At 42.9% G+C, this 23,498-nt stretch overlaps 1 protein-coding gene across 1 annotated transcript in view; it reads left to right on the forward strand.

The window, feature by feature from the left end:
- The window catches only part of GNAI2 (G protein subunit alpha i2), a 155,988-nt gene that overhangs the window by 116,610 nt on the left and 15,880 nt on the right, over positions 1-23,498 (forward strand). Inside the window, exon 5 of the mRNA XM_070738779.1 lies at positions 7,275-7,403. Within this exon, the coding sequence (XP_070594880.1) occupies positions 7,275-7,403 (129 nt within the window). The remainder of the gene's footprint in view (positions 1-7,274; positions 7,404-23,498) is intronic.

Below are 23,498 nucleotides of genomic sequence, written 5' to 3' on the forward strand. Positions count from 1 at the left end.
TACAGTACTGTACCTCTTTTAAGGACTCAGAAGCAGGAAGATTTTGGTCTTATTTGGCCACCGTAGCTGGTGCTAGGAAGTGCTGATTGGTCCTTTGAGCTGCTCATCATCCTTGGTTCGGGGAGCTTGATGAAAGAAGTGGCAGAAGCGCGGGTGAGTGGAAGCGGGCAGGAAAGGCACGAACCGAGGGTTTTAAGCAGAAGGCGGGGGCGGTTCAAGCAGCGTTCCGCCGCCGCTCCTGCGTCTTTCGCGGAAGTTCGTGAATGGTGGCGGCGGCCCTTGATCGCAGCCGATGAGGTTCGGCTTTCTTCGCTTCTCCTGCTGCTTCCTTTGCTTTTCCGCTGCTGACTAAGGCGACGCCGGCCGGGCAATTGGAAGGGACCCGATAGCCCTTTTCGTCGCCTTTCCCGGCGGGGAGAGCAAAGGCGGCGGCGGCGGGAGTAGTGGAGGCGAGGCGGAGAAGAAAGAAGCGGCGGATAGCTGGCGAGGCGCCAGCTAGAGGGCTGGACCCCGCCGCTTTGCCGCTGCTCCCGCCGCTGCCTTTGCCTCTTGCCCGGCGGGAAAGGCGACGAAAAGGGCTATCGGGTCCCTTCCAATTGCCCGGCCGGCGTCGCCTTAGTCAGCAGCGGAAAAGCAAAGGAAGCAGCAGGAGAAGCGAAGAAAGCCGAACCTCATCGGCTGTGATCAAGGGCCGCCGCCACCATTCAAGAACTTCGCTTCTCCTGCTGCTTCCTTTGCTTTTCCGCTGCTGACTAAGGCGACGCCGGCCGGGCAATTGGAAGGGACCCGATAGCCCTTTTCGTCGCCTTTCCCGCCGGGCAAGAGGCAAAGGGGGCGGTGGGAGCGGCGGCAAAGCGGCGGGGTCCAGCCCTCTAGCCGGCGCCTCGCCAGCTATCCGCCGCTTCTTTCTTCTCCGCCTCGCCTCCACTACTCCCGCCGCCGCCTTTGCTCTCCCTGCCGGGCAAGAGGCTGGGCGAGCAGGCCGAGGTGCTGGAACTGGGGCTGCCTGTCCTTGGCGTGAATGGCGGGCAGGTGGCGTTCGGCACCCGGAATCCCGTCTTCTCGCCACCGCCCGAGCTCCCTCCGGAGCCTGCTGCCGCCGCCGCGCTTCCTCCGCCGGCCGAGGAGTCCTTATCCGCGCCAGGTTTGGGAGACTCTCCTGGGCGCGAAGCTCCCTCGCCAGCGTAGCGAACTGCTCTGACGCCTCCCTCGCTTTTAGTACCGTGTTTCCCCGAAAGTAAGACATATGTCTTACTTTCGGGGTATGGCTTATATTAGCCGACCCCCCTGAAACCCCCCATATGTCTTACAATCGGGGGGGTCTTACTATCGGGGAAACACGGTAGAGAATGGATACAACACTAACTGGATACAACACTTATTTCTCTTACTTCCGTATGAAGCTTCACATTTGACCTTTAGACCAAAATATATATTTCTAGATTTTGCCCACTATTACATTTTGTCAAGATCTTTCTGAACCCTTGATATTATCTGCTAAGCTATTTGCTCTCTCTCCTATCACTGGGTAATCTAAAAAAATGATACTCATATTTTCTTACTGAGATTCAAGTCATAAATATTTCGTACAATGTAAGGCCTAAGACTGAGTCTGTGGTATAGCTTTTGACATTTCCCTCCATCTCATTGGTTATAACAACCGGCAATGCATTTTTGTAATAGCATAGTTTGATTGATATTTTGTCAGCTTTTCTAATAGCATCTGATGGGAGACTATCAAATGCTTTGAGCTAATAGAAATCCCTCTCCTTTCTTTTAACATGAATAGCCATATTAATAATTTTAGTTGTAGCAGCCACCATAATAAGCAAATGGAATTTTTCATCCATAGTCTCTTGTCCTCTCATATTAAATAACAATATAAGAAAGATGGTATAGTTTCTTCAGGATTATACCCATGTTGTAACTTGCTTAAAATACAATTTTTAATAATATACCAATTAATGAGCTGCAGCATATATTAATAGAGTAATATTCACATTGTTCATGCTAAGACTTGTTGATTTCTCTTGTAAGTCATCAGTGCTGGGTTTTTTTTATATAGAAGGTTTTGTTTTGATTGTTAAATCCATTGTTGCCTAGGATTTCAAAATGAGGGAAAAAGCTAGAAATGAAGAAGTCTGAAAAAGCGAATAGAATGCCAATGTTTAATAAAAAGTGGTTACAAGCCAAGAATGTTGGGTTTCTGTACTGCTGTGTATGCAGATGACTTACTGCAGAGCACAACAGTGATCCTGCCAGAGAAAGCCAATTTGGACAGTATGGTGCAGAGTGTATAAACATACAAAGCTTTTAGAGCATGCTGAGGAAAACAGAACATCTGTAATTAGACAGGATTATTTAATATGGATGGTATAATTGTACTCAATAATAGTTATGAAAGACTATACCGCTTTCAATGCCTATAATATTTAATAGATTTTTATCTATATTCCTGACACAAATGCTCTTGATCAAATGCATTAATAAACTGAAAACAAATATATATATATATGGTTTTATGTTTTATTAAAGTCTTTACTTCTACATTATACAAGATAGCCTTCCCCAGTGTGGTATCATACATATGTATTGCAACTTCTGGCTTTCTGCTCCCCAAATTCTCAGCATTAGCACAAAGACTAATGTAACAGACACATTTTATATATCTATATAAACTAGAATAACAGTAATCAAAAAATGTAATCAATGTCTCAAAAGTTGATCATCAGTATATCTGCTGAAAACTGAAAATTTCTGATGGACAGTCAAGAAAGAATAATAAATAAGTACAAATGTATCATTCAAATACATTGTTATTATCTTCTTTTTATTAGTGAAAGAATTTGGAGCGTAGACTTGGTAGAGTGTTTCATTTTTCTTCAGTCAAGTCTTTTCTATTGCAACTCTTCAGTCTTCTTTTAACCATAAATGGCTTGAGACCACATTATCCATCATGTAAACAGAAATCTTCTGTTATAAAATGACAACATATACTAAAGTAATTTGGACAATTATAGAATGGAGAATTGGAAAGCATTTAAGTTGCTTATTTTTTGTTCGATTTTGAGGCATTGTAAATAAATTTATTGGGTTAATAATATCAAAAGTTTTTCTATCAATTCATCAATGGAGAGACTGCAGTGAATCAGTTACCACCTGAGAAAGAAAAAACAGTGTAGTTCTGGGTGCATATATGGAACAATTAAAAAAAACAACAATAAAGAGCACAGTTTGGATAAAGCAGGTGGATTCGGATAAAAAAACTGAAATGAACAAATTTGTAACAACTGCAGAAGTGGCGGGGAAAAAATCTTGGACAGTACCAGGAGAAGATGGTTTTTGGTTGAAACAGCTAACTATTTCCAAGCATTTATTGTACCCACCTGCTGCAAAGAGGTGAAAATGAAGATTGGTTAATATATGGCAAAACCTACCTGATAATAAAAGGAGCCAAGAAAAGGGATTACTACAGATTACTACCTGCTTACCACCAATTTTCAAGTTGCTAGCTGGTAGCAAAATACCAATGAACAGCGCATTGGAATATCTGCAAGAAATAGTATATGCCTGGAAGCAAGAACTGGTAAATAAATCAGACAAAGTAGTAAAAAATGAAGAAAAGGAAGAAGCTAAAATGCTCCGCGACTTTAGAATTCAAACAGACAAGCATAATATCTCAGATTCAACAGTTGTTGATAAGTAAGACAAACAGAAAGTTTTGATAGCGGACTTTGCAGTACTGGAGAAATTCACAAAATACAAAGACCTGCAAATAAAAAACAAACAAACAGAATGACTGTAGTGAAAGAAAACAAAGTTAGTACCAATAGTATTAGGCACCTTCATGCAATTCCAATCCCAAAACATCTGGAACCTCACTTGAACACCTTTGGATTGACAAAATCACCAGCAATCAACTGCAAAAAGACAGCTTTGTGGAACAGGTTACATCCTATGATGATACCTTTAACACCATGAAGCAACATCTGCCCATCCTAAATCCTTGGGAAGGCAACCTTGCACTGGTAGCCAACCTGCTCTGGATCCTAAACCCCTCAGCAGATGAAGGAGCACCTTTCTCCAAAACAGGTTCAATTAATTTCTCTACTCATTTCAAAAAAAAGGTTGAGTCCTCTCTTCCCTCCAAACAGAACATTCATTTCTCTACTCCCTCCCCAAAAGATGTAATTTCCCCCCTTCTTCCAAGGCAAAAACCTGTATCTTTTTTAGCTTTACAAAACTTTCAATTATAAATTAATAATAAGCTAAATTTGTTCAAAATGTAACCAAATTAAAATAAAATCATGGGAGCAAAATGAAGGAGAGGTGGTGATCTAAAAGCTTTTGTGTATACTGTAATACTTTTTTTCTTTTCTTTTCCTGTCATTACCATATCGAAGAAGGAGAGAAGGGGAGAACGGGCATTTATTTCCTTGCAGAAATACTGATTGCAGTTATTAGTAACCCGTGGATTTGTACTATCATCTTTATGGTTGTTTGCCACATCCTGCAGTCTCATGACTGTTTTCTTTGCCAGTTTCTGGCATTTCCTTCCGGTTTTTGGTAAAAAAATGCCAATTGGGGAAAATGGATTCATTTAACCATGGCGTTCACTTAACAATTATGTCAATGGTCAATCACATGCTGTCTCGATTTATCCAGCAACAATTTACGGCTGTACTTCCAGGATCAATCACAGTTGTAAGTCAGTGACTGCTATACATAGAATAGTGGGTGTGGGTGTGGGTGTACAGTAATACTCTATACAGATACACACATACTCATATATTGGAAACAATGTGTTAGTTATACAGTATCTAGTTCCTATCTGATGTAATGTATTGATGTATTAAAAAAAGAAATATGTAAATAAATGTCATTTTCTAAGTCAATGAGCAGCCCACAGATGTTCTCTTGTATGATTTAATGATCCTGTTTCCATTTGAGTAAAACACCACTGGTTAAAGGAATCAATATTTTCTGTTGGACAAGGCTCCCTGATCTAACTTTCATGCTCCATTTCATATTTCATAGATGCATTGATTGCCATCAATATTTCTGTGAAATAAAACTTTAAAGAACAAGTATATTCAAGGCATTCTGATGTGCTGACTACCTTGTTTTTCTTCTTCCTGCTTTGCAAGTGAAACAATGGATATTGGCAAATTGGATCCCCCCCCCCCCGGCCTTTGAGAGAGGTTTCTTTCTGTCCCACCCCCCTTACTCTGATGTTTTTCTGACTGAAACACTCCACTAACTGTCTCCTCTGTTCTCCCCAAAGACTTCCCTTTTGTTATTAGGAAGGGGAGCTGTAGTGTTTTGACTTTAAACGGCACGTAGCCATAAAATTGTTTCTGCATTTGCACATTTTCCTTGGTTTGTTGCCATAGCGATGAATATTTTCCTTTTTCCAGAAAATTCTATTGAGTGTATGTTATTATGCAGCCATAATTGACTTAGAATGAGGATACTGGGTGAGTGGACTGCAGACCTGGATATATTTCTCAAGAATGTTAGGCACCTGCTAGTTCCAAGTGTTGCACAGCTCAGAACAATAAAATACAACAATGTGCAAAACAGCATTTTTTAATTGTAATACTACTTGAGTTTGGCCAAAATTGAACTTCCTCTTTAATGACTTTTTCTTCCTCTACTGTTTTTATAAAATTACAAAATCTTTTAAGATTTGTATCAACATGAAACCTGAATCAAAATGGTAGCCTGAACATCGGTTGACATTTGTCAAATTTCATGTAATAGCTTTCATGTATTAAAGTAATTACAGCTCTTGTACTTGCTTTTGTCTCATTCTAAAAATACTATCAGAGGTTATAAGTGAGAGGCGGGGAACTGATTTCTTGTGTAGGTTTGAGGTAGGAACATTTAAGAAGGATTTTGGAGAAAGTGATATAGCTGGTGATGTAAGATTCTATTTTCCTCTCTCTTCTTTCAGTACTGGAAGATTTATTTATTTATTTTTCCCTCAGGTGCCGAAAGAGTATGGGTGTATTGCACGTGCCCATAATTCAATGCTGAAAACAGCTTCCTCTGCCACCACCACCCCTGGGACCCTCTGGAGGCTGGAAATGGCCCATTTCCCAACTTCTGGTGGGCCCAGTAGGCTCATGTTTCGCCCTCCCCCAGGCTCCAAAGGCCTCCCTGGAGCCGGAGCACAATAAAAACGTTCTCCTCCATACCCCTGGAGGCTCTCTGGAAGCCAAATACGCCCTCCCAGAGCCTCTGTGTGAATCAAAATTAGCTGGCCAGCACGCACATACATGTTGGAGCTGAGCTAGGGCAACGGCTTGTGTGCCAACAGATATGGTTCCGCATGCCACCTGTGGCACCCGTACCATAGGTTCGCCATATGTCTATAGCAAACGCCAAAATTAAATATAGATGATTGTTGTGATTCAGAACTATTAGGAGCCAGAGAGACTCTTAATTTCCTCAGCTGCCTTATAGAATATTAACAAACAAAATTGGGACCACTCATACCTCCAGACTTGAGAGCAGAGGGAGCAGAAGAGGAAGAGTTCCATAAACTATGATGGAACAAAGTCAATCTCTTCCATCTTTGTACATGTAATAATCTTCTGCCATTACCATATACAAAATTAAACTTCAATGAATATTTTCTATTTAAATATCCATTAGTCCCAATTTTTTTAAAAAAATCTGGGTTCTTTGCAGTAGTAAGCGTTAACATTTGTTGCATCGTTTATATATATTCAGAATTCCTTAGCTTCTTCGCAAGTCCACCATGCATAGTAAAATGCCCCTTTGTATTTTTCTTCTTTTAACTCAAGGTACTTTTATACACAGTGATCATGCTAGTCCCAATTCCTATGGAAATAACAGATTAGGGAGTTAGAACTGAAGTTACTTCTTCAGTTAGTTCTTTAGAACTGAAGAAGCTTCTTGGATGAGATGGGAAATATTTTCAAAGAAAAAAATCAAGAAAATCCAATTGCCTTTTGTAAAAAGCACCTTTGGGGCAGCTAATAGGGAAGAGATTTAAGACATATGGAATTAACACACATGGAATAAGGATAATTATTCCCCCCCCCCCAAATGAATATGTTTTATCTCTGTTAATAAATAGAAATGGGTTTCTGAGATTTCATTTTTCTAAAGCTGCCTTCCTCAGGGCACGAGATAATAGTTATGCTGGCTGCGAATGATAGCATTTACTGCAGGTACAGAATTTGGTACATCTTGAGGACATCAGTAAGATAGTTTGTTAACCCCCAACTTTTTTTTTCTTGCAGCTACCTGAATGATTTGGAAAGGATAGCCAAAATGGATTATATTCCCAGCCAGCAAGATGTTCTGAGAACCAGAGTGAAGACTACAGGCATTGTAGAGACTCATTTTACCTTCAAGGACTTGCATTTCAAGTAAGTTCATGAAATTGTACTTTTATTTTCTTTGACACAAGGAACTCATTACAGCCAGAAGATAAAGTTGGATTTTGGCACTTTGTGCATGTAATGCAGAAGTGCCATGTTACATGTATCTTGGTGTAATTTACAAGGCCTATATAAAATTTAAATTGCTGGACATTGTTACTTAAATGTACTAGGAGGAGTCCGGCTTGTGAGACTGTGAGTGTAAAAGCAGGAAAGATCACTTTTATATCCCAATAATAATTCTGAAACCATTAGGTATATTTGCATGTGAATGAATGATGTACCATGTGGAAATGTCATTCCTCACCTGCTTTGAGCTTTAAGCAGGCTGCTATTGAATTGAGACATCCTTAATGATTTTAGCTGTTTAGTAATGAATGAAGACTTCTGGGAAGGATGAAAAAGAAGATGGTTGTTAAGGTTTTCCCCTTTATGAATGATAATGGTAATGAAAAGATCAGAACTCAGGCTCTTTTGATATGGAACATTCAGCATAGTTTGATATGCAGATGAAAGTAAAATGTGTCCCAAAACTTGTGCAGTATTTTCCTCTGCAATAACAGATTTTAGGCTGATCTCATCTTTGTTAGCAACAGTACATCTGACATAATCCAGTTTGATCGCTGGCAGAATTAGCTGCAGTCTTCACTCAAGAAGTTAATACTCAGTACATGCAGCAAAAAGAAAGGAAAAGGAAATGGCCTTTAAAAACAAAAGTTACCAGAGCAGGCTTTAAAAAGGGTATGTTCATGCAGAAAGAACAGTTATGATAGTTCAGATGGAAATTTAGGTAGTAACAAAACAGTAGCAAAACAATTGAATTTGTGATAATTTAAAGCTCTCTGAGGAAGACACTGTAATGGAAAAATATTCCTCAGATAAAGATGCCATAGCAAAAGATCTGTTCCAAAATTTTGCTTTACCCTTGATTAGCACTGATGATGTTACCTATTTTGGATAATGAAACATCTGCAAGAAAGCAACCAAGCTCAGGGAGCACCAGGAACACCCCCCAACCTCAGTTTGCTTTTCCTCTAAAGCAGTGTTTCCCAACCTTGGCCACTTGAAGATATTTGGACTTCAACTCCCAGAATTCCCCAGCCAGCAAATGCTGGCTGGGGAATTCTGGGAGTTGAAGTCCAGATATCTTCAAGTGGCCAAGGTTGGGAAACACTGCTCTAAAGAACAGGGGAATGGAAATGTCACTACCATTTTACTACAAACCAACACAAAACATTTAGTCATCATATTAAATACAGAGCTCTTGCTATCTAACATTGCCTTATAACTATTTACGTGAATAATTTAGAAGAGTTGAGTTTTGAAACATCATTTTTAATGAATATGCTGAGGGAAAACAGGTAAAAATTGTGTTAGAGAATGTATTAAAGTAAACCATTATCATAAATAGTATTTTAAAAGTTATCCAGAAAAAAAAATCATTTCCCCCATATTTCACTAGGAAGGAAATAAATAGGTAATTTCGTGAAAAAAAATTGTTGATGTTAAGGAGAGATAAATAAATGGCCTTTACCTTCATTTGACTTGGTACCTTGTATGAGACAGGCCAAAGGAAGAGAATTATTTTGAAATTATTCTGGTTTTTTGCCTTTGCGCTGAGCTACATTTAAATTTGCAATCATTGCAATATAGAAATTAAATTCTTCAATAAAAAGCAATGAGTAATGAACAGAATGTCATGAAATATTTTCTTTAAAAAAAATAACATTGATATTTTCCACCACGACTTGGCTGGTTTCTTTCCATTAATATTCCTTGTCTCAGGAAGACTGTTTTATCTTTCTCTTGTTAGTAATATCCTTTTTTTAATGGAATTACTTTTGATAGATATTACCAAGCTGTTGAAAACAGGCTTTCCCCCTTCTTTGTAGGATACCTATTATTATAAGCATTTATTAAAAATCACATTTACTATAGCTTCACATACATATTTTCATATTATCTAAAGATACATACATGTTGTTACCAGCTGGCAGCAAGATGGATGGGTAGATAGATGAATGCTTTTGAAATTGAAAAACTAAATTAGGGGTGAGCCACACATTACATAATGACCCTCAGGTTGGATTCCCATTTATGGAAACTCTGTGAAAAATCACTTTACGGTTATTAATTGTTAATAGATCTATGTGCTATTAATTTTCTTAATGAATTTGGGCGGCTTACAAATATATAATAAAATATGTAAAAACAACATTAAAATATGAAACTCAAACTAGCATTTAAAGACGAACCACATAACTATTGAGGCACTTTTTAAATTGCGTAATCCGTGACATGGTTCCCTAAAAGAGAACTCACCATAAAGAAAATAGAATTGGAGTCAAATGCTTCCATAGCAAGACTTTTTATTAGACCTGAGAGTGAGAGATGAATATAGGAATAGATAATTCAGAAGAAGTTTTGAGCACTTTGAATTGCATTTGGAAGGCAACCAACAACTAGTGGCCCTGTTTGAATATTGATATGTAATTTTTCATAGAGACACCATTTACTGCTTGGCTTAACTGCAGTTTCTGGACTGTCTTCAAAGGATGCCCTGCAGTGCCCCCATTAAATGAAATGACATCTCTCTCCTTCAGATAGAGTTCAACCTATGCTGTCAGCCAAAGTGGATAAATAGCTTCTCCTCAACATTAAAATCATTTTGCCAGCATTATTGCTAAGTCCAAAAAGAGCTCAGGCTGCAAAAGCATGTATGTTTCTTAATGAAGATGACAGCACAGAATACATTTGTCTCTCAAATCATGAAATCCAACTGCTGAAATCAGTAAATCCATTTGTTTAAGTTTAATTTATTCTCCCACATGGTCATTCACACCTTGGAATTACATCTCCCATAAGCAGAGTCATTAGAAAAGCTGGCAAGGAAGATTGTTAGTTGCTCCATTAAGTCACTCACATCTCCCTACCTGGTATTAGCCCACCAGCACTGTTCGTACCGTGCTTCATGGGGCACTCACATTTCTTCCTCAATTCACCAGCAGCCCCCCACCCCTACCCCACCTGCTTCACCACCCTTACCGTTTCCATAACTTACTTGCTGTTGGTCTGCTGGCACTTACCTGGGACTTGCTCAATGACCCATGAACCTTGTATAATGATGGCAACAAGAAATGCTGGGATTGCCATCACTAAGTGATGCGATAACATGATGTTGCAGTTTATGACATCATTTAGCGAACTGAAATCTTGATCCAAATAGACAACTGAGGATTACCTATTTTTGCTGCAGGAGATGTACTCTTTTAGCCAGTATACTTTCTATTATGAGTTCTTTTCATGGCACTGGCTGATGCATGTTGTCAGCTGTTGTAAAGTCAATGAACCCAGAATAATTTCTTTCCGCACTTAATCCATTCCTCAAGTATTTGCTGATACATACAAATATTTGGCCACAGCATCTAGACTGGAAGCCAACTTATTTTTCTGACGCAATTTCTTTTCTGAAACCTTTATTGTATTCCTTTCTTAAATAGTTCATTTGTAATTAATACCGGGTAACCCCATGATAATTCTTGCACATCTGATTGTCTTTTTCATTGAAAATGTGAATTTTTATTGCCTTTATTTTCTCAGTATGACAGTTCATTTGGAGGAATAAGCGGACAACTTAGTGTATCAACACCAATTTTTAGTGATTCCGTCATGATTTCATCTGCTCCAACAGTTTTCTAACTTTTTAAATTAATAGGTGACAGCTTTTATTTTAGAGATCCTGAGCTCATATTCTTAAGTGGTTCCATCTGGACGGTTAAGAAGTGGTAGTGGTTTCTTCCAGAACAGGAAGTATTCATGCCAGTGATTCAATCAGTGCAATTCTAACAATATAAAAGTGTCATTTAAGTTTTGGATGTTGCCATGCATGATTGAAATTTATCTGTGGGGGTTAATATAGTCTAAATCAGGAGTATCAAACTGGATTTCTTTGAGGGCTGGATCAGCATTGCTCTCGGGGGCAGGGGTGGAGATGGGACGGACGCTTTCTGCAGCACCTTTCTGGCCAAAAACGGGCCGTACGGAGGCCCCATGAGGCCCCAGCATAGTTCATTTTTGGACGCCAGAGTGCTGCAGTGGGCCAGGGAGGTCGAAAACAGACTGCAGAAAGTGTGTGGAGGGAAGACAATATGCCCATTGTCTGGGCCCATTTGGGCGCCAGAGGAATTGCGGGCCAGTCCTTTGTTATTTCCAGGCAGATTTAAGCATCCCTTGGGCCAGATCCAGCCTGCAGACCTTGAGTTTAACACTCCTGGTTTAAAGAGTGCAATATTTATGGAAACATGTAGTACCTGGAAATTCATTTACAATTCTATCCCAGTAGATAGACAATACTGCTTTTAATCAGGTGCAGAGTTCCTTATTAAGCTGCCAATATTGTATTATACCTTTGGATTATATAGTTTTATTTGTCTAGGCATTCATCTGAAATCCATGTTCATATGCACGGTTATGATACAGAAACATTTCTTTGATGCTTTTATTAATTATTTCTGAGAACTGTAGCATTCAGTTGCTTACAATTTCTGGACATTCAGGAATGCAAATTGGTTGGTGAGCATTATTTAGATCAATTGTTTGGAAGTAGGATCATGTAGTTTCACTCATTCATAGTGTTTGGGAGTGGCTGCAATAGGAGCATTTCATTTCAATTGTAGAATTGTACATAAAGGGTTATAGTTACACCCACAATCAATGTTTCTTATTGATCAGACTTCCATGGACGATGTTCAGAACCAGTCAAGGTCTGACATATCTTTTCCAGTGTGTGACCTCTATCTTAATTGATATTTCAGTGGATTCTGAAATAAGCTGTTTCCAATTATTAGCCCATTCGCTGCTGCAGATGATAAGCAGCTTAGACCGTTGTCATTTTTTCAGTAGTCCCAGCCTTTTCGATTGCTGCCAGCGTGATCATTCCAGTCCCCAGCAATAAGATTAACTTCCTTTAAGTAAGGAATTCAGGATAATTTGTAACTATGCATAGAATTGCTCATTTGCCCTATCTCTGCTTATTCCGTAGAAGCCTAAGTTGCAATTTTATATGATTTTATTATTCCTGAAAGGGAGAACACTGCCAGTCAACTCGAGACTGTTAAAGTTCACAGTACTTTTGGAAACTACGCAGTCTACAAACAAAGCCAACATCTACATGATACTAGCCTGCAGAGTAGAACATGATAACATGGAAATTTCCAGATCCAGAAAGTCACAATTTTGATAATGCCACAACTTAAATTTTATACCAAATGGTTCACAAACTATTATTATCTGGAGGCAAGTTCAGACATTTCTAGAAGCCAATTTAAGGTATTTTCTTGGCTTTGTAGTATTTTGTTGTGACTGGCCATTTGGGTGTTTCCCCTCAGCATCCTGACTTCAATCATCTGACCACGCTGGTAAAGGTCTGACTGTGTTAGCATTATTTTCAGTCTGGCACCTCCACCCCCCCTCCCAAATTCTCAGAGGTTCATGCCTGTTTTTATGGTCCCTCAACAGGAAACCAAGCTTCTTCCTTTATCTAGGCTTGAGAGCAGATACAGTTGCTGCAACTCATCTACGATATTGCATTTGAAAATCATTTAAAATTGCTGAAGAGCAAAAATCTGGCCTGAAAAAATCCTTCCTCTGGAATAAGACTTCAGAAATTTGGCTTATGCTAATCACATAAATTGGACTTCTGCCATCTTCCCAAGTATACTTAACTAGCTATTCTCTCTTTAGGTTTTGAAATCAGTTATACATATTTTGCATTAGGAAAATAATACTACACTTAGTATTAGTTTGCAAGTAGTTAATAAAAGAAGCACACCCAGAAGTTTTATTGTAAGTTAATACATTACTTTAATAAACATTAACAGAATCTTGCAATTTTGAATGTACATCTCTTCCTCACTTACATTTACAATGCAAGGAACTAGGAAGAATTCCTTAGGAAACATTGACCATGCCTCTTAACCTGACTGTTGTTTAATTTATGATTCTATCCCCTCCACATATACTGTTACACTTACTCACTATTCATATATTCAGTTTTCACGCACATGTAAATGAGTCATGCAGCCATTCCATAAGCGAACTTCATTTCTATAGAAAGACTTCTTGAACTATGTCATCTATAACAACAGCTTTATCATTTTTAAATATTTCACAACATTTATAGTCTCCTTTCATCATTTTTTCTTCTTGGATATTAGTACTTATAACATTTGTTTTAATTCCATTTTTCTGACATCATTAAAATTCCTCTACAGGTCTCCAATGTTTCCTTACCTTAGCTTCATTCCCAATTATTATTTTTAATTCTGTTAATTTGTTGGAGAGTCATTGTTTTATTCTCCTCACCCATTTTTTCTTCTTTATCAAAATCATTCTGCATTTATTTTTATCTTAACTGTTACCTGATTTCTTAGACAAAATTCTTTTCAATTATCTTTTTTTAATTGCTATTTATATTATCAAAATATCTCTTCTCGCAGGTTTCTGTTACACATTTTCTCCTTTCATTCACACCTCTATTCCCTTCATTTTTCCACTCTACCACATTAAGTATGCTCCCATAACTATAGGACTTCAGTGTCACTCTGCAGGGCATTTCTATTGCAGCGGAAGCGGAATAACAATGCGGACACAGAGCTGGATTTAAAACTGGGTCATTTTTATTAATTAAATAAAATTTATTTAATTCAAACTAACATAGACCCACAGAGGTCAACTGAAAACATCTGGGGCAGAAATGATGTAGTAAAAACTTCCTGGGCAACTTGGGGCGTAGCTCCATGCTGATCCAGGTGAAGGAGCCACGCCCTCACCGGAATCCCAGCCATGCAAGGCATGTGGGAGGTCTCGCTGTCCAATCCCTGAAAGGGCATTGAAATGGGCGAGACCCAGAGGCAACTTCTCCCCAATTGCTGAGGCCGGTTAAAAAGCCACCATGAGCCCTTGGAGAGAGTCTGCCAATCATCCCCAAGGATGCCCAATGGAGAACGCACAGTTGCTAACCCCTCTCGATTTCCGCCCCTAACCTGCCAACCCAAATGACCAAAGGTAAGCCAATTAGAACTAATTGGGGAACGAGCACCCCCTAACCATCCATCCCTCATTGCAGTGTGGAATAGGCGAAAAAACGGTCGCAGAAAATGCTGAGACCGCCAAAAATTCCTATTCGGCCCCCTAAGGGCGACCCTTGTAGCACACTGAAAGATAGGGAGTGCGGGTGGGTATTTGCCTGCTCGTTGCTGAGGCAAAAAGGAAACCCCAAGCCTGCGCAGCCCTTTATAAGGGCCGGCAGGCCACGCCCCCAGCAACGTCATCGGACAGCACCGATGACAGGCATGGCCGGGTTCTCACGAATCTCGCGAGATCCTGGCCATTACAAGATGGCTGCTACTCCAGGAGCTGCGTTTCCCCAGCCCCGCTGCAAATCCGGCCGGGGATAATGTCACCGGCGGGGCATTTTCATTCTCTTCCAACTTTCCATATCCTTTTTCTTTATGTTTATTTTTTATTATTTTATTGGGTCTTTTAAAGCTTTCTCATACAGGGTTCACACTTTCTATTCTTACAGTCACTGTATTTTCACAGTAATTTCTTTCCTTTTCTTTCATGCCCAATTCTTTTTTTCCAGGTTGTACTCTGGAGCCAATTAGAAAAGTAGGCTATATTCATATTCAGAACCACTTCTATCCTTCTATCCTTTATTAATGTTTAAAATGCTATAAATAAAATCAATAGATGTGTATTCATTTCTTTCCTGGGGCTATGTATGAAAAAGACTTCTGCCTCTGGCATTTTTGAAATACACACCTTATTTTTCTAAACAGATGTTCATTATTCATTCTTGAGTCTCTAAGTGGCCCAGTTTCTTTCTTTTTTATACTCTTGTTAACTTGTTCCAGTCTTTCTCCAATGCACTTGCAAGGAGAGTCCAGGATGGGTAATTCTTCAGTCTGATTGGTAGGGACTGAGTTTAATTTAAATATTAGGCAGGTGCCGCCCCCCTTAGCCCTCCAGTCTAAAAAACTCAGTCGCAGTAAAGGGACTCTGAGTTTTTGGCTCTGCCAACAGGGTTTGGTTTGAGTACTTATTAATTGTGTAGTAATTAATTATTAAATTATGTTAATATTTTAAATTAAATATTGTTGAAAAATTTGAACATAAATTTTAACTTGCCTTGTTTTTTTCCTATCTTTTCTCCACAGGTGCAGCTGGGGGTTTCTCCTCAGGCAGCCCTGGGTTTCAGACCTCCAGTGGGTCTAATCCAGAGGACTGCAGCTCCTCCTTTCTGGGAACCCATACAGGGGCCTGTCTGTTGGGTCAGGAGTGAGCGCCCGGGGAAACTACCTCCGAGGTAGACTCCGGAGGAGAGGAGTAGGTTGCCGCCGCGGGGGGGTCCGCCCTTCCCCGTGGCGAAAATACCAGGGGCCAGGACGCCAGGGGTCCTCAATAGGCCCGGAGAAGACATCCGCCCCCCCCGTCGCCCCCGTATGGAAGCGATCTGGCGCGGAGTCCAGCTCGACGAGCCAGGAGAGGCGGGAAACTGGCAAGCTTTCCAGCCGCCTCTGTGAGACTCCGGCGGCCATTTTTAAGGAGGTTTGCGCGCCAAGAGCTTGGGGCGTTGCTACGGCAACCGGCGGCGGCCATTTTTTTGCTGTCAAAGTTTGACAGCAAGGCGGGGCTGGCCGGCAGTTTCGGCGCGCGAAGCTCCTGAAGCTAGAATCTGCCCTGGCGACACGCAGGCGCAGAGGAAGCTAGTAGCTGTCAGTTTGTGCTTCGTGGAGAGAGCAGTCACGGATTTTTGTCGGATTTGCTCTAACGGTACAGGCAATCTCCATTGATTGACAGCATGGCAGATCAGGCAAGCCAGCTGGTGGAGGAGTCCTCTGCAGGACCTAGCACTCCAAAAGAGAAGCCCCAGAAGGCCAAAACTTCTCAGGGGGCCTCCCTGAAGGAAGCTGAGAAGCGCATCCGGGCGCTGGAGAGGCAGTTGGAGGCTTCTCAGAAGCTACAGGGCCCGGTTCCTTCTACCACTCAGCCCACACCTTTGATGGCCTCCCCCATGTTCCACCCGGGGTTGGTAGGCACAGCCACGGAGAGGGATTGGTCTCCAGAAAGGGTGAGGCTGACAACACCCACACCCAGGGCTGAGAGACTATGTGCAGTAGGGCCTGCTGCTTATCCAGCCTTTCCACCAGCCCACTGTGGACAGACAGCTACCTTCACTCCTACTTCTGCAGGCCTGCGCAACTCCAATGAGGCCTGGCAGAGTATGCCACAGACTGTACAGGACCTTATTGCCACCGCCTATACCCAAGGGGTGGCTGTGGGTGCCCAGCAACACCAGCAAGCTCCAGTGGGACTCCCTCAGCTGAGGTCTCGAGACCCCTGGACTGCCCCAGCCGCCTTTTCCTTGGAGGGCTCGATGGAGGAAGAGCGGTCATCTAGAGACAATTTCAGTGGGGCTGAAGATGAACTGTCTGGAGATGAGCAGCCCCCTGAACCGCCCATCTTTCCTGGTCTCTTCAAGTCATCACTCTTCCAGGTCCTATTGAATAAAGCTAAGTTGACCATTGATCAGGCGGGCGAGGGTGACCAGGCAGCGACGGCTGAGGCGGCTCAACCAGGCAGCGACGGCTGGGGCGGCTCAACCAAGCAGGAAACGGTTCACATTCCGTCTTCCCACCTGTTCAGGGAGACCATCCAACGCCCGTGGGAGAACCCGGCTACTGCCCAGGGACCGTCTAATCTTGATCGCAGGTTCTACACATTTGATCAGGCCATGGAGGAGCTGCTGGAATTCCCTGTTGTGGATAAACCAGTGACGAGCCTGGTGTCCAATGCCCTAGTTCCCTCAGAGTCGCAGGAGGGTCTCAAGGCAGAGGACAAGAGGGCGGAAAATGTGGTACGCAGAACGCACCAGATGTCTGCCTGGGCTCTTCGGGCCGCATCGGCGGCTTCGTTCTTCAACAGGGCCACGATTCTCTGGATCCAAGAGCTACAATCCAGGGTGGATCCGGAGGACAGCAGACTCAGACAGGACCTCAACAAGCTCCTGGCGGCCACGGAGTTTTCGGCGGACGCCACGATCAACGCCGCCAAATTTGCTTCCCGCGCGATGGCCTCCTCGGTCTCCTCCCGTAGGCTCATTTGGCTCAGGAGCTGGCAGGCGGACGTTAAGTCCAAATGGAGCCTGGCATCTGCCCCATTCAAGGGCAAGAAGCTGTTCGGGGAGGTCCTGGACGATGTCCTCATTGAGGATAAAGATAAGAAAAAGGTCATGCCAAGGTCCAGCAGGAAACAGGATAGAAGGTTCACTCCCTATCAACGGAGGCAGCCCTTTCGGTCCGAGCCCTCCTCGACGGGCACACAGGCGTCGAGGCCTTATTTTCAGGGCAGCTTTAGCCAGGGATCCTTTCGAGCAGACAGATCCTTCCAGGCAGACCGGAATAGAGCATACAAGGGCCGCCGCCCCTTTAGAGGGGGCAACAGAGGCTTTCGGAAGGCGAAGTGACTCCCAGGACAGCAGTTGTTTGGGCGGCAGGCTGATGGCTTTCCGTGGTACATGGGAGACTACGTCCTCAGACACCTGGGCGGTTTCCACAGTTGCACAGGGCCTGAGAATAGAATTCTTCTGCCCTCCTCCTCACAGATTTCTCCCGTGTCGGGTTCCCTCAGATGGGGAGAGAAGAAGACTCCTATTCAAAGAAGTCGAGCACTTACTGGACATTGGAGCTATAGAGGAGGTTCCCTTAACACAACAAGGCAGGGGCTTCTACTCGGCGATCTTTCTCATTCCCAAGTCGTCGGGGGGAGTGCGGCTGATTCTGAACCTCAGGCGCTTGAACCTCTATGTAAAATACAGGAGGTTCAGGATGCACTCTCTCCGGTCAATACTGGCAGCCATCCGCCACAGAGACTTGATGTCCTCCATAGACCTGAAGGAGGCGTATCTACATGTCCCAATATTTCCTCCTCACAGGCAATTCCTCAGATTCTGCATCGCCGGAGCACATTTCCAGTACAGGGCGATGCCCTTTGGCCTATCATCGGCCCCGAGAGCTTTTACAAAGTTGCTGGATGTCCTTACGGCGCATCTCAGATGTCAGTCGATACGTCTCATGGCGTATTTAGACGACATCGTAATTTTGTCCAGGACGAGGGATCGTGCACAAAAGGACCTACAATTGACCATACAGACTCTGGAAGACCACGGTTTTTCCATAAACTGGGACAAGAGCCACCTGACTCCCACTACTCGACTGGCCCACTTGGGGACGACGATAGATTCCGAACTGGGCGAGGTCTTCCTGTCACAGGACAGGCAATCCACAATCAGGAGGTTGGTGAGAGAACTAAGCCGCCAGCCGTACCCAAGTCTGCTATTCCTATCCCAGCTCCTAGGGACGCTAGTGTCATGCATTGGCATACTGCCGTGGGCAAGGTTCCACCTCCGACCGTTACAGTGGTTCCTTCTCCCCTTTCAAAAGCAGAAATCGAGCCATTCTCGCAGGAGGGTTTTCCTCAATGCCAGGGTTCGCAGATCTCTCAGGTGGTGGGTGTCTCAGGCCTTGAGCAGCGGTTCCTCCTTTCTGGAAAAGGAATTCCTCACGGTAACGACCGATGCGAGCCTGCGGGGGTGGGGAGCTCATCTTTCCTCACAGATGGCTCAGGGCCTGTGGTCGCAGCAGGACCTTTGCAACGTCAACATAAACTTCTTGGAACTGACCCTCCACAGCTTTGCTCACCTGGTGAGGGATCAGCACGTGTTGATTATGACCGACAACGTGGCCACGCGTTCCCACATCAACAGACAGGGGGGAACACGGTCAGGGAGGCTGATGGCAGAGACGGAGTCTCTTTTCAGGTGGGCAGAGGCCAATCTGGCATCGCTCTCAGCGGAACACATTTCTGGGGTGGAGAACGTTTGTGCAGACTGGCTCAGCAGACAGACGCTAGATCCAGGGGAATGGCAGCTGGAACCCGGGATCTTCCTGGAGATCACCAGAAGGTTTGGGGTGCCGGTTATGGATTTGTTTGCAACGTGTCTCAACTCCCAGCTTCCCCGCTTCTTCTCCCGATTTCCATCCCAGGGAGCGGAAGGAGTGGATGCTCTGCGCCTCAGATGGCCTCAGGGTCTTTTATATGCGTTTCCACCGGTTTCCATAATTCCCAGAGTCATTCGGAAAGTATTACAGGAGCAGGCGGAGGTGCTGTTGCTAGCCCCCTTTTGGCCCCGTCGGATCTGGTTCGCAGACCTGATGCAACTTTCAATTGCTCCATCATGGCGGATCCCGGACCACCGAATCTCTCTCTTCCAGGGGACCATGGCACATCCGGAGCCTCAGTGGTGGCAGCTAACCGTGTGGCGCTTGAGCGGGAACGTCTGAGGAGTCAAGCTTTGCCAGACTCGGTTATTGAGACCATACAGGCTGCCCGTAGGCCTTCTACTAGGAGGATCTACCAGGCCACTTGGGAGGCCTTCTCTAAGTTCTGTGCACTACGACAGGTTGAGCCTCAGGTGGCTTCCCCACCTATGGTTCTGTCATACCTGCAGGCAGGTCTGGACAAGGGCCTCGCCCCGAATACTCTTCGTCGGCATGTGGCTGCTTTATCCAGCATCATTACATTGGACAGTCATCGCCCCTTGAGCAAACATCCATGGATAAGAGACTTCCTGAGAGGGGCGGCTAATCTTAGACCGCCAGTCATTCATCGCTTCCCGTCATGGGACCTGTCCTTGGTGCTTCATTCCATCACCGCACCTCCATTTGAACCTTTAAGACAGGTTTCTGTACGGCTGTTGACGCTTAAAACTGCCTTCCTGGTAGCCATTACGTCTGCCAGGAGGGTGTCAGAGATTTCGGCTTTATCTACAAGACCGGATTTATGTCGCTTTCACCCGGACAGAGTGGTCCTTAGACTAGACCCGGCTTTCCTACCTAAGGTGAATACCACTTTCCACAGGGCACAAGACATCGTGCTGCCGGACTTTTGTACACATGGAACTCACCCCTTAGAGTTGAGATGGCACAAACTGGACGTAAGGAGAGCACTTAAAATTTATATTCGCAGGACTCAGTCCTTTAGAGCTTCAGAAGCCTTGTTTGTATCCTTTTCATCTCGCTCTATGGGGTCCAGAGTTTCCTCCCAGACCATCAGCCGGTGGCTCCGTGACTGTATCTCGGAGGCTTACAGAGCTAGAGGTTCGCCTGTACCGCAGGGGATCACGGGGCACTCAACCCACAGTGCCGCTACCTCGACTGCATGGAGGACACAGGCGTCTTTGGAGGACATTTGCCGGGCGGCCACTTGGGCTGCTCCCTCAACTTTTATAAAACATTATCGTATAGACTCCTATGCTTCATCAGAAGCAGCTTTTGGGAGGAGGGTCCTACAGGAGGTTTGTTCCTTTGCTGAGCCACTGGTCCAGCCTTCTCCCTCCCTCTAAGTTTTTTCTTGGGCATATCCCATCCTGGACTCTCCTTGCAAGTGCATTGGAGAAGGACCGTTGAACTTACCTGAACGGTCTTCTCGATGCACTGCAAGGAGAGTCCAGACCCACCCAGTTCTGGACCAGGGGCCATGTTATGGTTTAAGGTTCCTTTCTTTAAAGTTGTTGTGTTTTTTCATATGGTTCAATAAATGTGTTGGACTTTACTGCTCCTTCGTTTTAATTAGACTGGAGGGCTAAGGGGGGCGGCACCTGCCTAATATTTAAATTAAACTCAGTCCCTACCAATCAGACTGAAGAATTACCCATCCTGGACTCTCCTTGCAGTGCATCGAGAAGACCGTTCAGGTAAGTTCAACGGTCCATCTATTCATGTCAGCTAGCAGAATAAGTTTTTTCCCTAAGTTGTATCCCAGATTGGTGTAAAGAGAAAGTAAAGCAATTTATAAGTCTGAGAGCTTTGATTAGCATGTTGTAAATCTTTCCCCAGTAGCTGATGCAAAGCTAAGGGCTGGTAATTTAAAGAGAGAGTAACAAAGACTTGGAGAGTTCAAAGAAAGGTTGCCTGCTTCATAAATTATGCTAATGCCTCAAGCTGTTAGCTTGGAGATTTTGAATTCAGAAACCCCAGGAGAAATTCAAGACAGTTTGTAGAAGGAAGAAAAACAGGACATCATGGGAATACAGGTCAGGAAACAGAAGTGTTATTCCCAACAAGGATTTGAGGTATGAAATAATATAATTAAATTATACAGTGCTAGGTGTGGCTACTAGGATGCTATTAGGGGAATCGTAAACAAGCTTCTCAGGGGAGTCAGTTTAAGGTTATCCAACCAAAAACCAAGCTTAATTAGTTGACATATGTTTAATGATTTAATTCTCAAAACAATTTCCCCCCCCTGAGAATTATATATTTAGTATATATTTTTTCCACTGGCAAGGAAGCATTGAAGAGTATTGAGAGCAGTATTTGTGGGGAAAAGAAACTTTTGGGTAATAATGATAACAAAGAGAGTGTTGTGGAAGAGATTCTTCTGCCTCCCCATCTCCCTGACATATGGAAAAGCTGTTGAAAACTGAACTGTAGAAAATCCGATGTGGCTTTATTAAAATCCTGCTGTGTGTCATTTTGTCAGGAGGAAGGTAGCGTTTGCTTACATGTCGGTTGATTGCCTAAAAATGGAATTTCCACTCCACTTCCTCTCATTGTTCAACTGAATGGTTGGCTTGCTCCTTGGTGTCAGTGGCCTGTCTCAACAGCCATGTTAAGGCTGGCAGGAAGCTATTCTGAGAACACTGTTTCAAGTGGCAAGTATTCATACAGAAAATTTTGGCAGGGTAGGAAGCTCACCCACAGCTGTGTTTCCTTGCCAATTCTCAGGGCCTTTCTGGTTCCATACACACACCCTATCCCCACCCCTTTTGCTGGGAATTTCTAGGCAGAGTCTGTTTAATAATGCTTCAGGGTTGTTTTGCTATGCATTTTTTTTTTAAATTAGTCTTTCTCCAGGAAGTTAGGGCTGTCAGGTGACTGTGGTTTTGCCCACACAGACAAAATATTATAGTGAGAATTCTATGAATAGTATTCATCAAGGGAAGATCTATCAATGTGCTTGCTAGAAGTTTAAAAAAACCACAGTTTGATGGCACATAATCATTCAAGTCTGGTATTTTGTGGACTCTCCTGAAAGTTATTGCAGATTTGAGGATAAATTTTTTTCCATTTGATGAAGGTCGAAACATATTTTAAGGTATTTCTTCAAATCTGACTGTTTGCAGTTCTCTTCCCTCTCCTTCTCCCCACCTCTGTCTCACCCCCCCCCCTCTCATATAATCTTTTGCTTTCCAAATCTATGTGTAAAATTAAGGGAAAATTTCAATCACAGATCAGATTCAGTTTCAAGGAGGATGTAGGATATTGAATTTATATTGAGTTAAAATTTGGCAGTGTTGATGTCAGATTATATCTAGCATTCAATGAGAAGAATCAGCCTCTTCCCCTCCCCACTCCCATTCCTGAAAACAAAATTATCTTCAGCCATGGGTGACACTGATATTTCTTAGCTAGAAGAATGTAGAAACATAGAAGATTGATGGCAGAAAAAGACCTCATGGTCCATCTAGTCTGCCCTCATACTATTTCCTGTATTTTATCTTAGGATGGATATATGTTTATCCCAGGCATGTTTAAATTCAGCCACTTCTGCTGGAAGTTTGTTCCAAGCATCTACTACTCTTTCAGTAAAATATTTTCTCACGTTGCTTCTGATCTTTCCCCCAACTAATCTCAGATTGTGCCCCCTTGTTCTTGTGTTCACTTTCCTATTAAAAACACTTCCCTCCTGAACCTTATTTAACCCGTTAACATATTTAAATGTTTCGATCATGTACCCAGAAATTAATGTTTTAAAAAAAGAACTTTATGATATTTGTTTTGAATGTATTGAGACTATTGCATGTCATTTTCATATTCATATTATACTTACCCTTCTTAAGTGACAACAGTCTCAGTACATTTAATGCAAATACCCTAAAGGTGTTGGTTTTTCTTAACACATTGCTTTCTGCTTTCTAGTATTAGATGTTTTACAATTGCAATTTCTTGCAAAATGAAA

This window comes from Erythrolamprus reginae, chromosome 2 (assembly GCF_031021105.1).
Source record: "Erythrolamprus reginae isolate rEryReg1 chromosome 2, rEryReg1.hap1, whole genome shotgun sequence".
Taxonomy (NCBI): domain Eukaryota; kingdom Metazoa; phylum Chordata; class Lepidosauria; order Squamata; family Dipsadidae; genus Erythrolamprus; species Erythrolamprus reginae.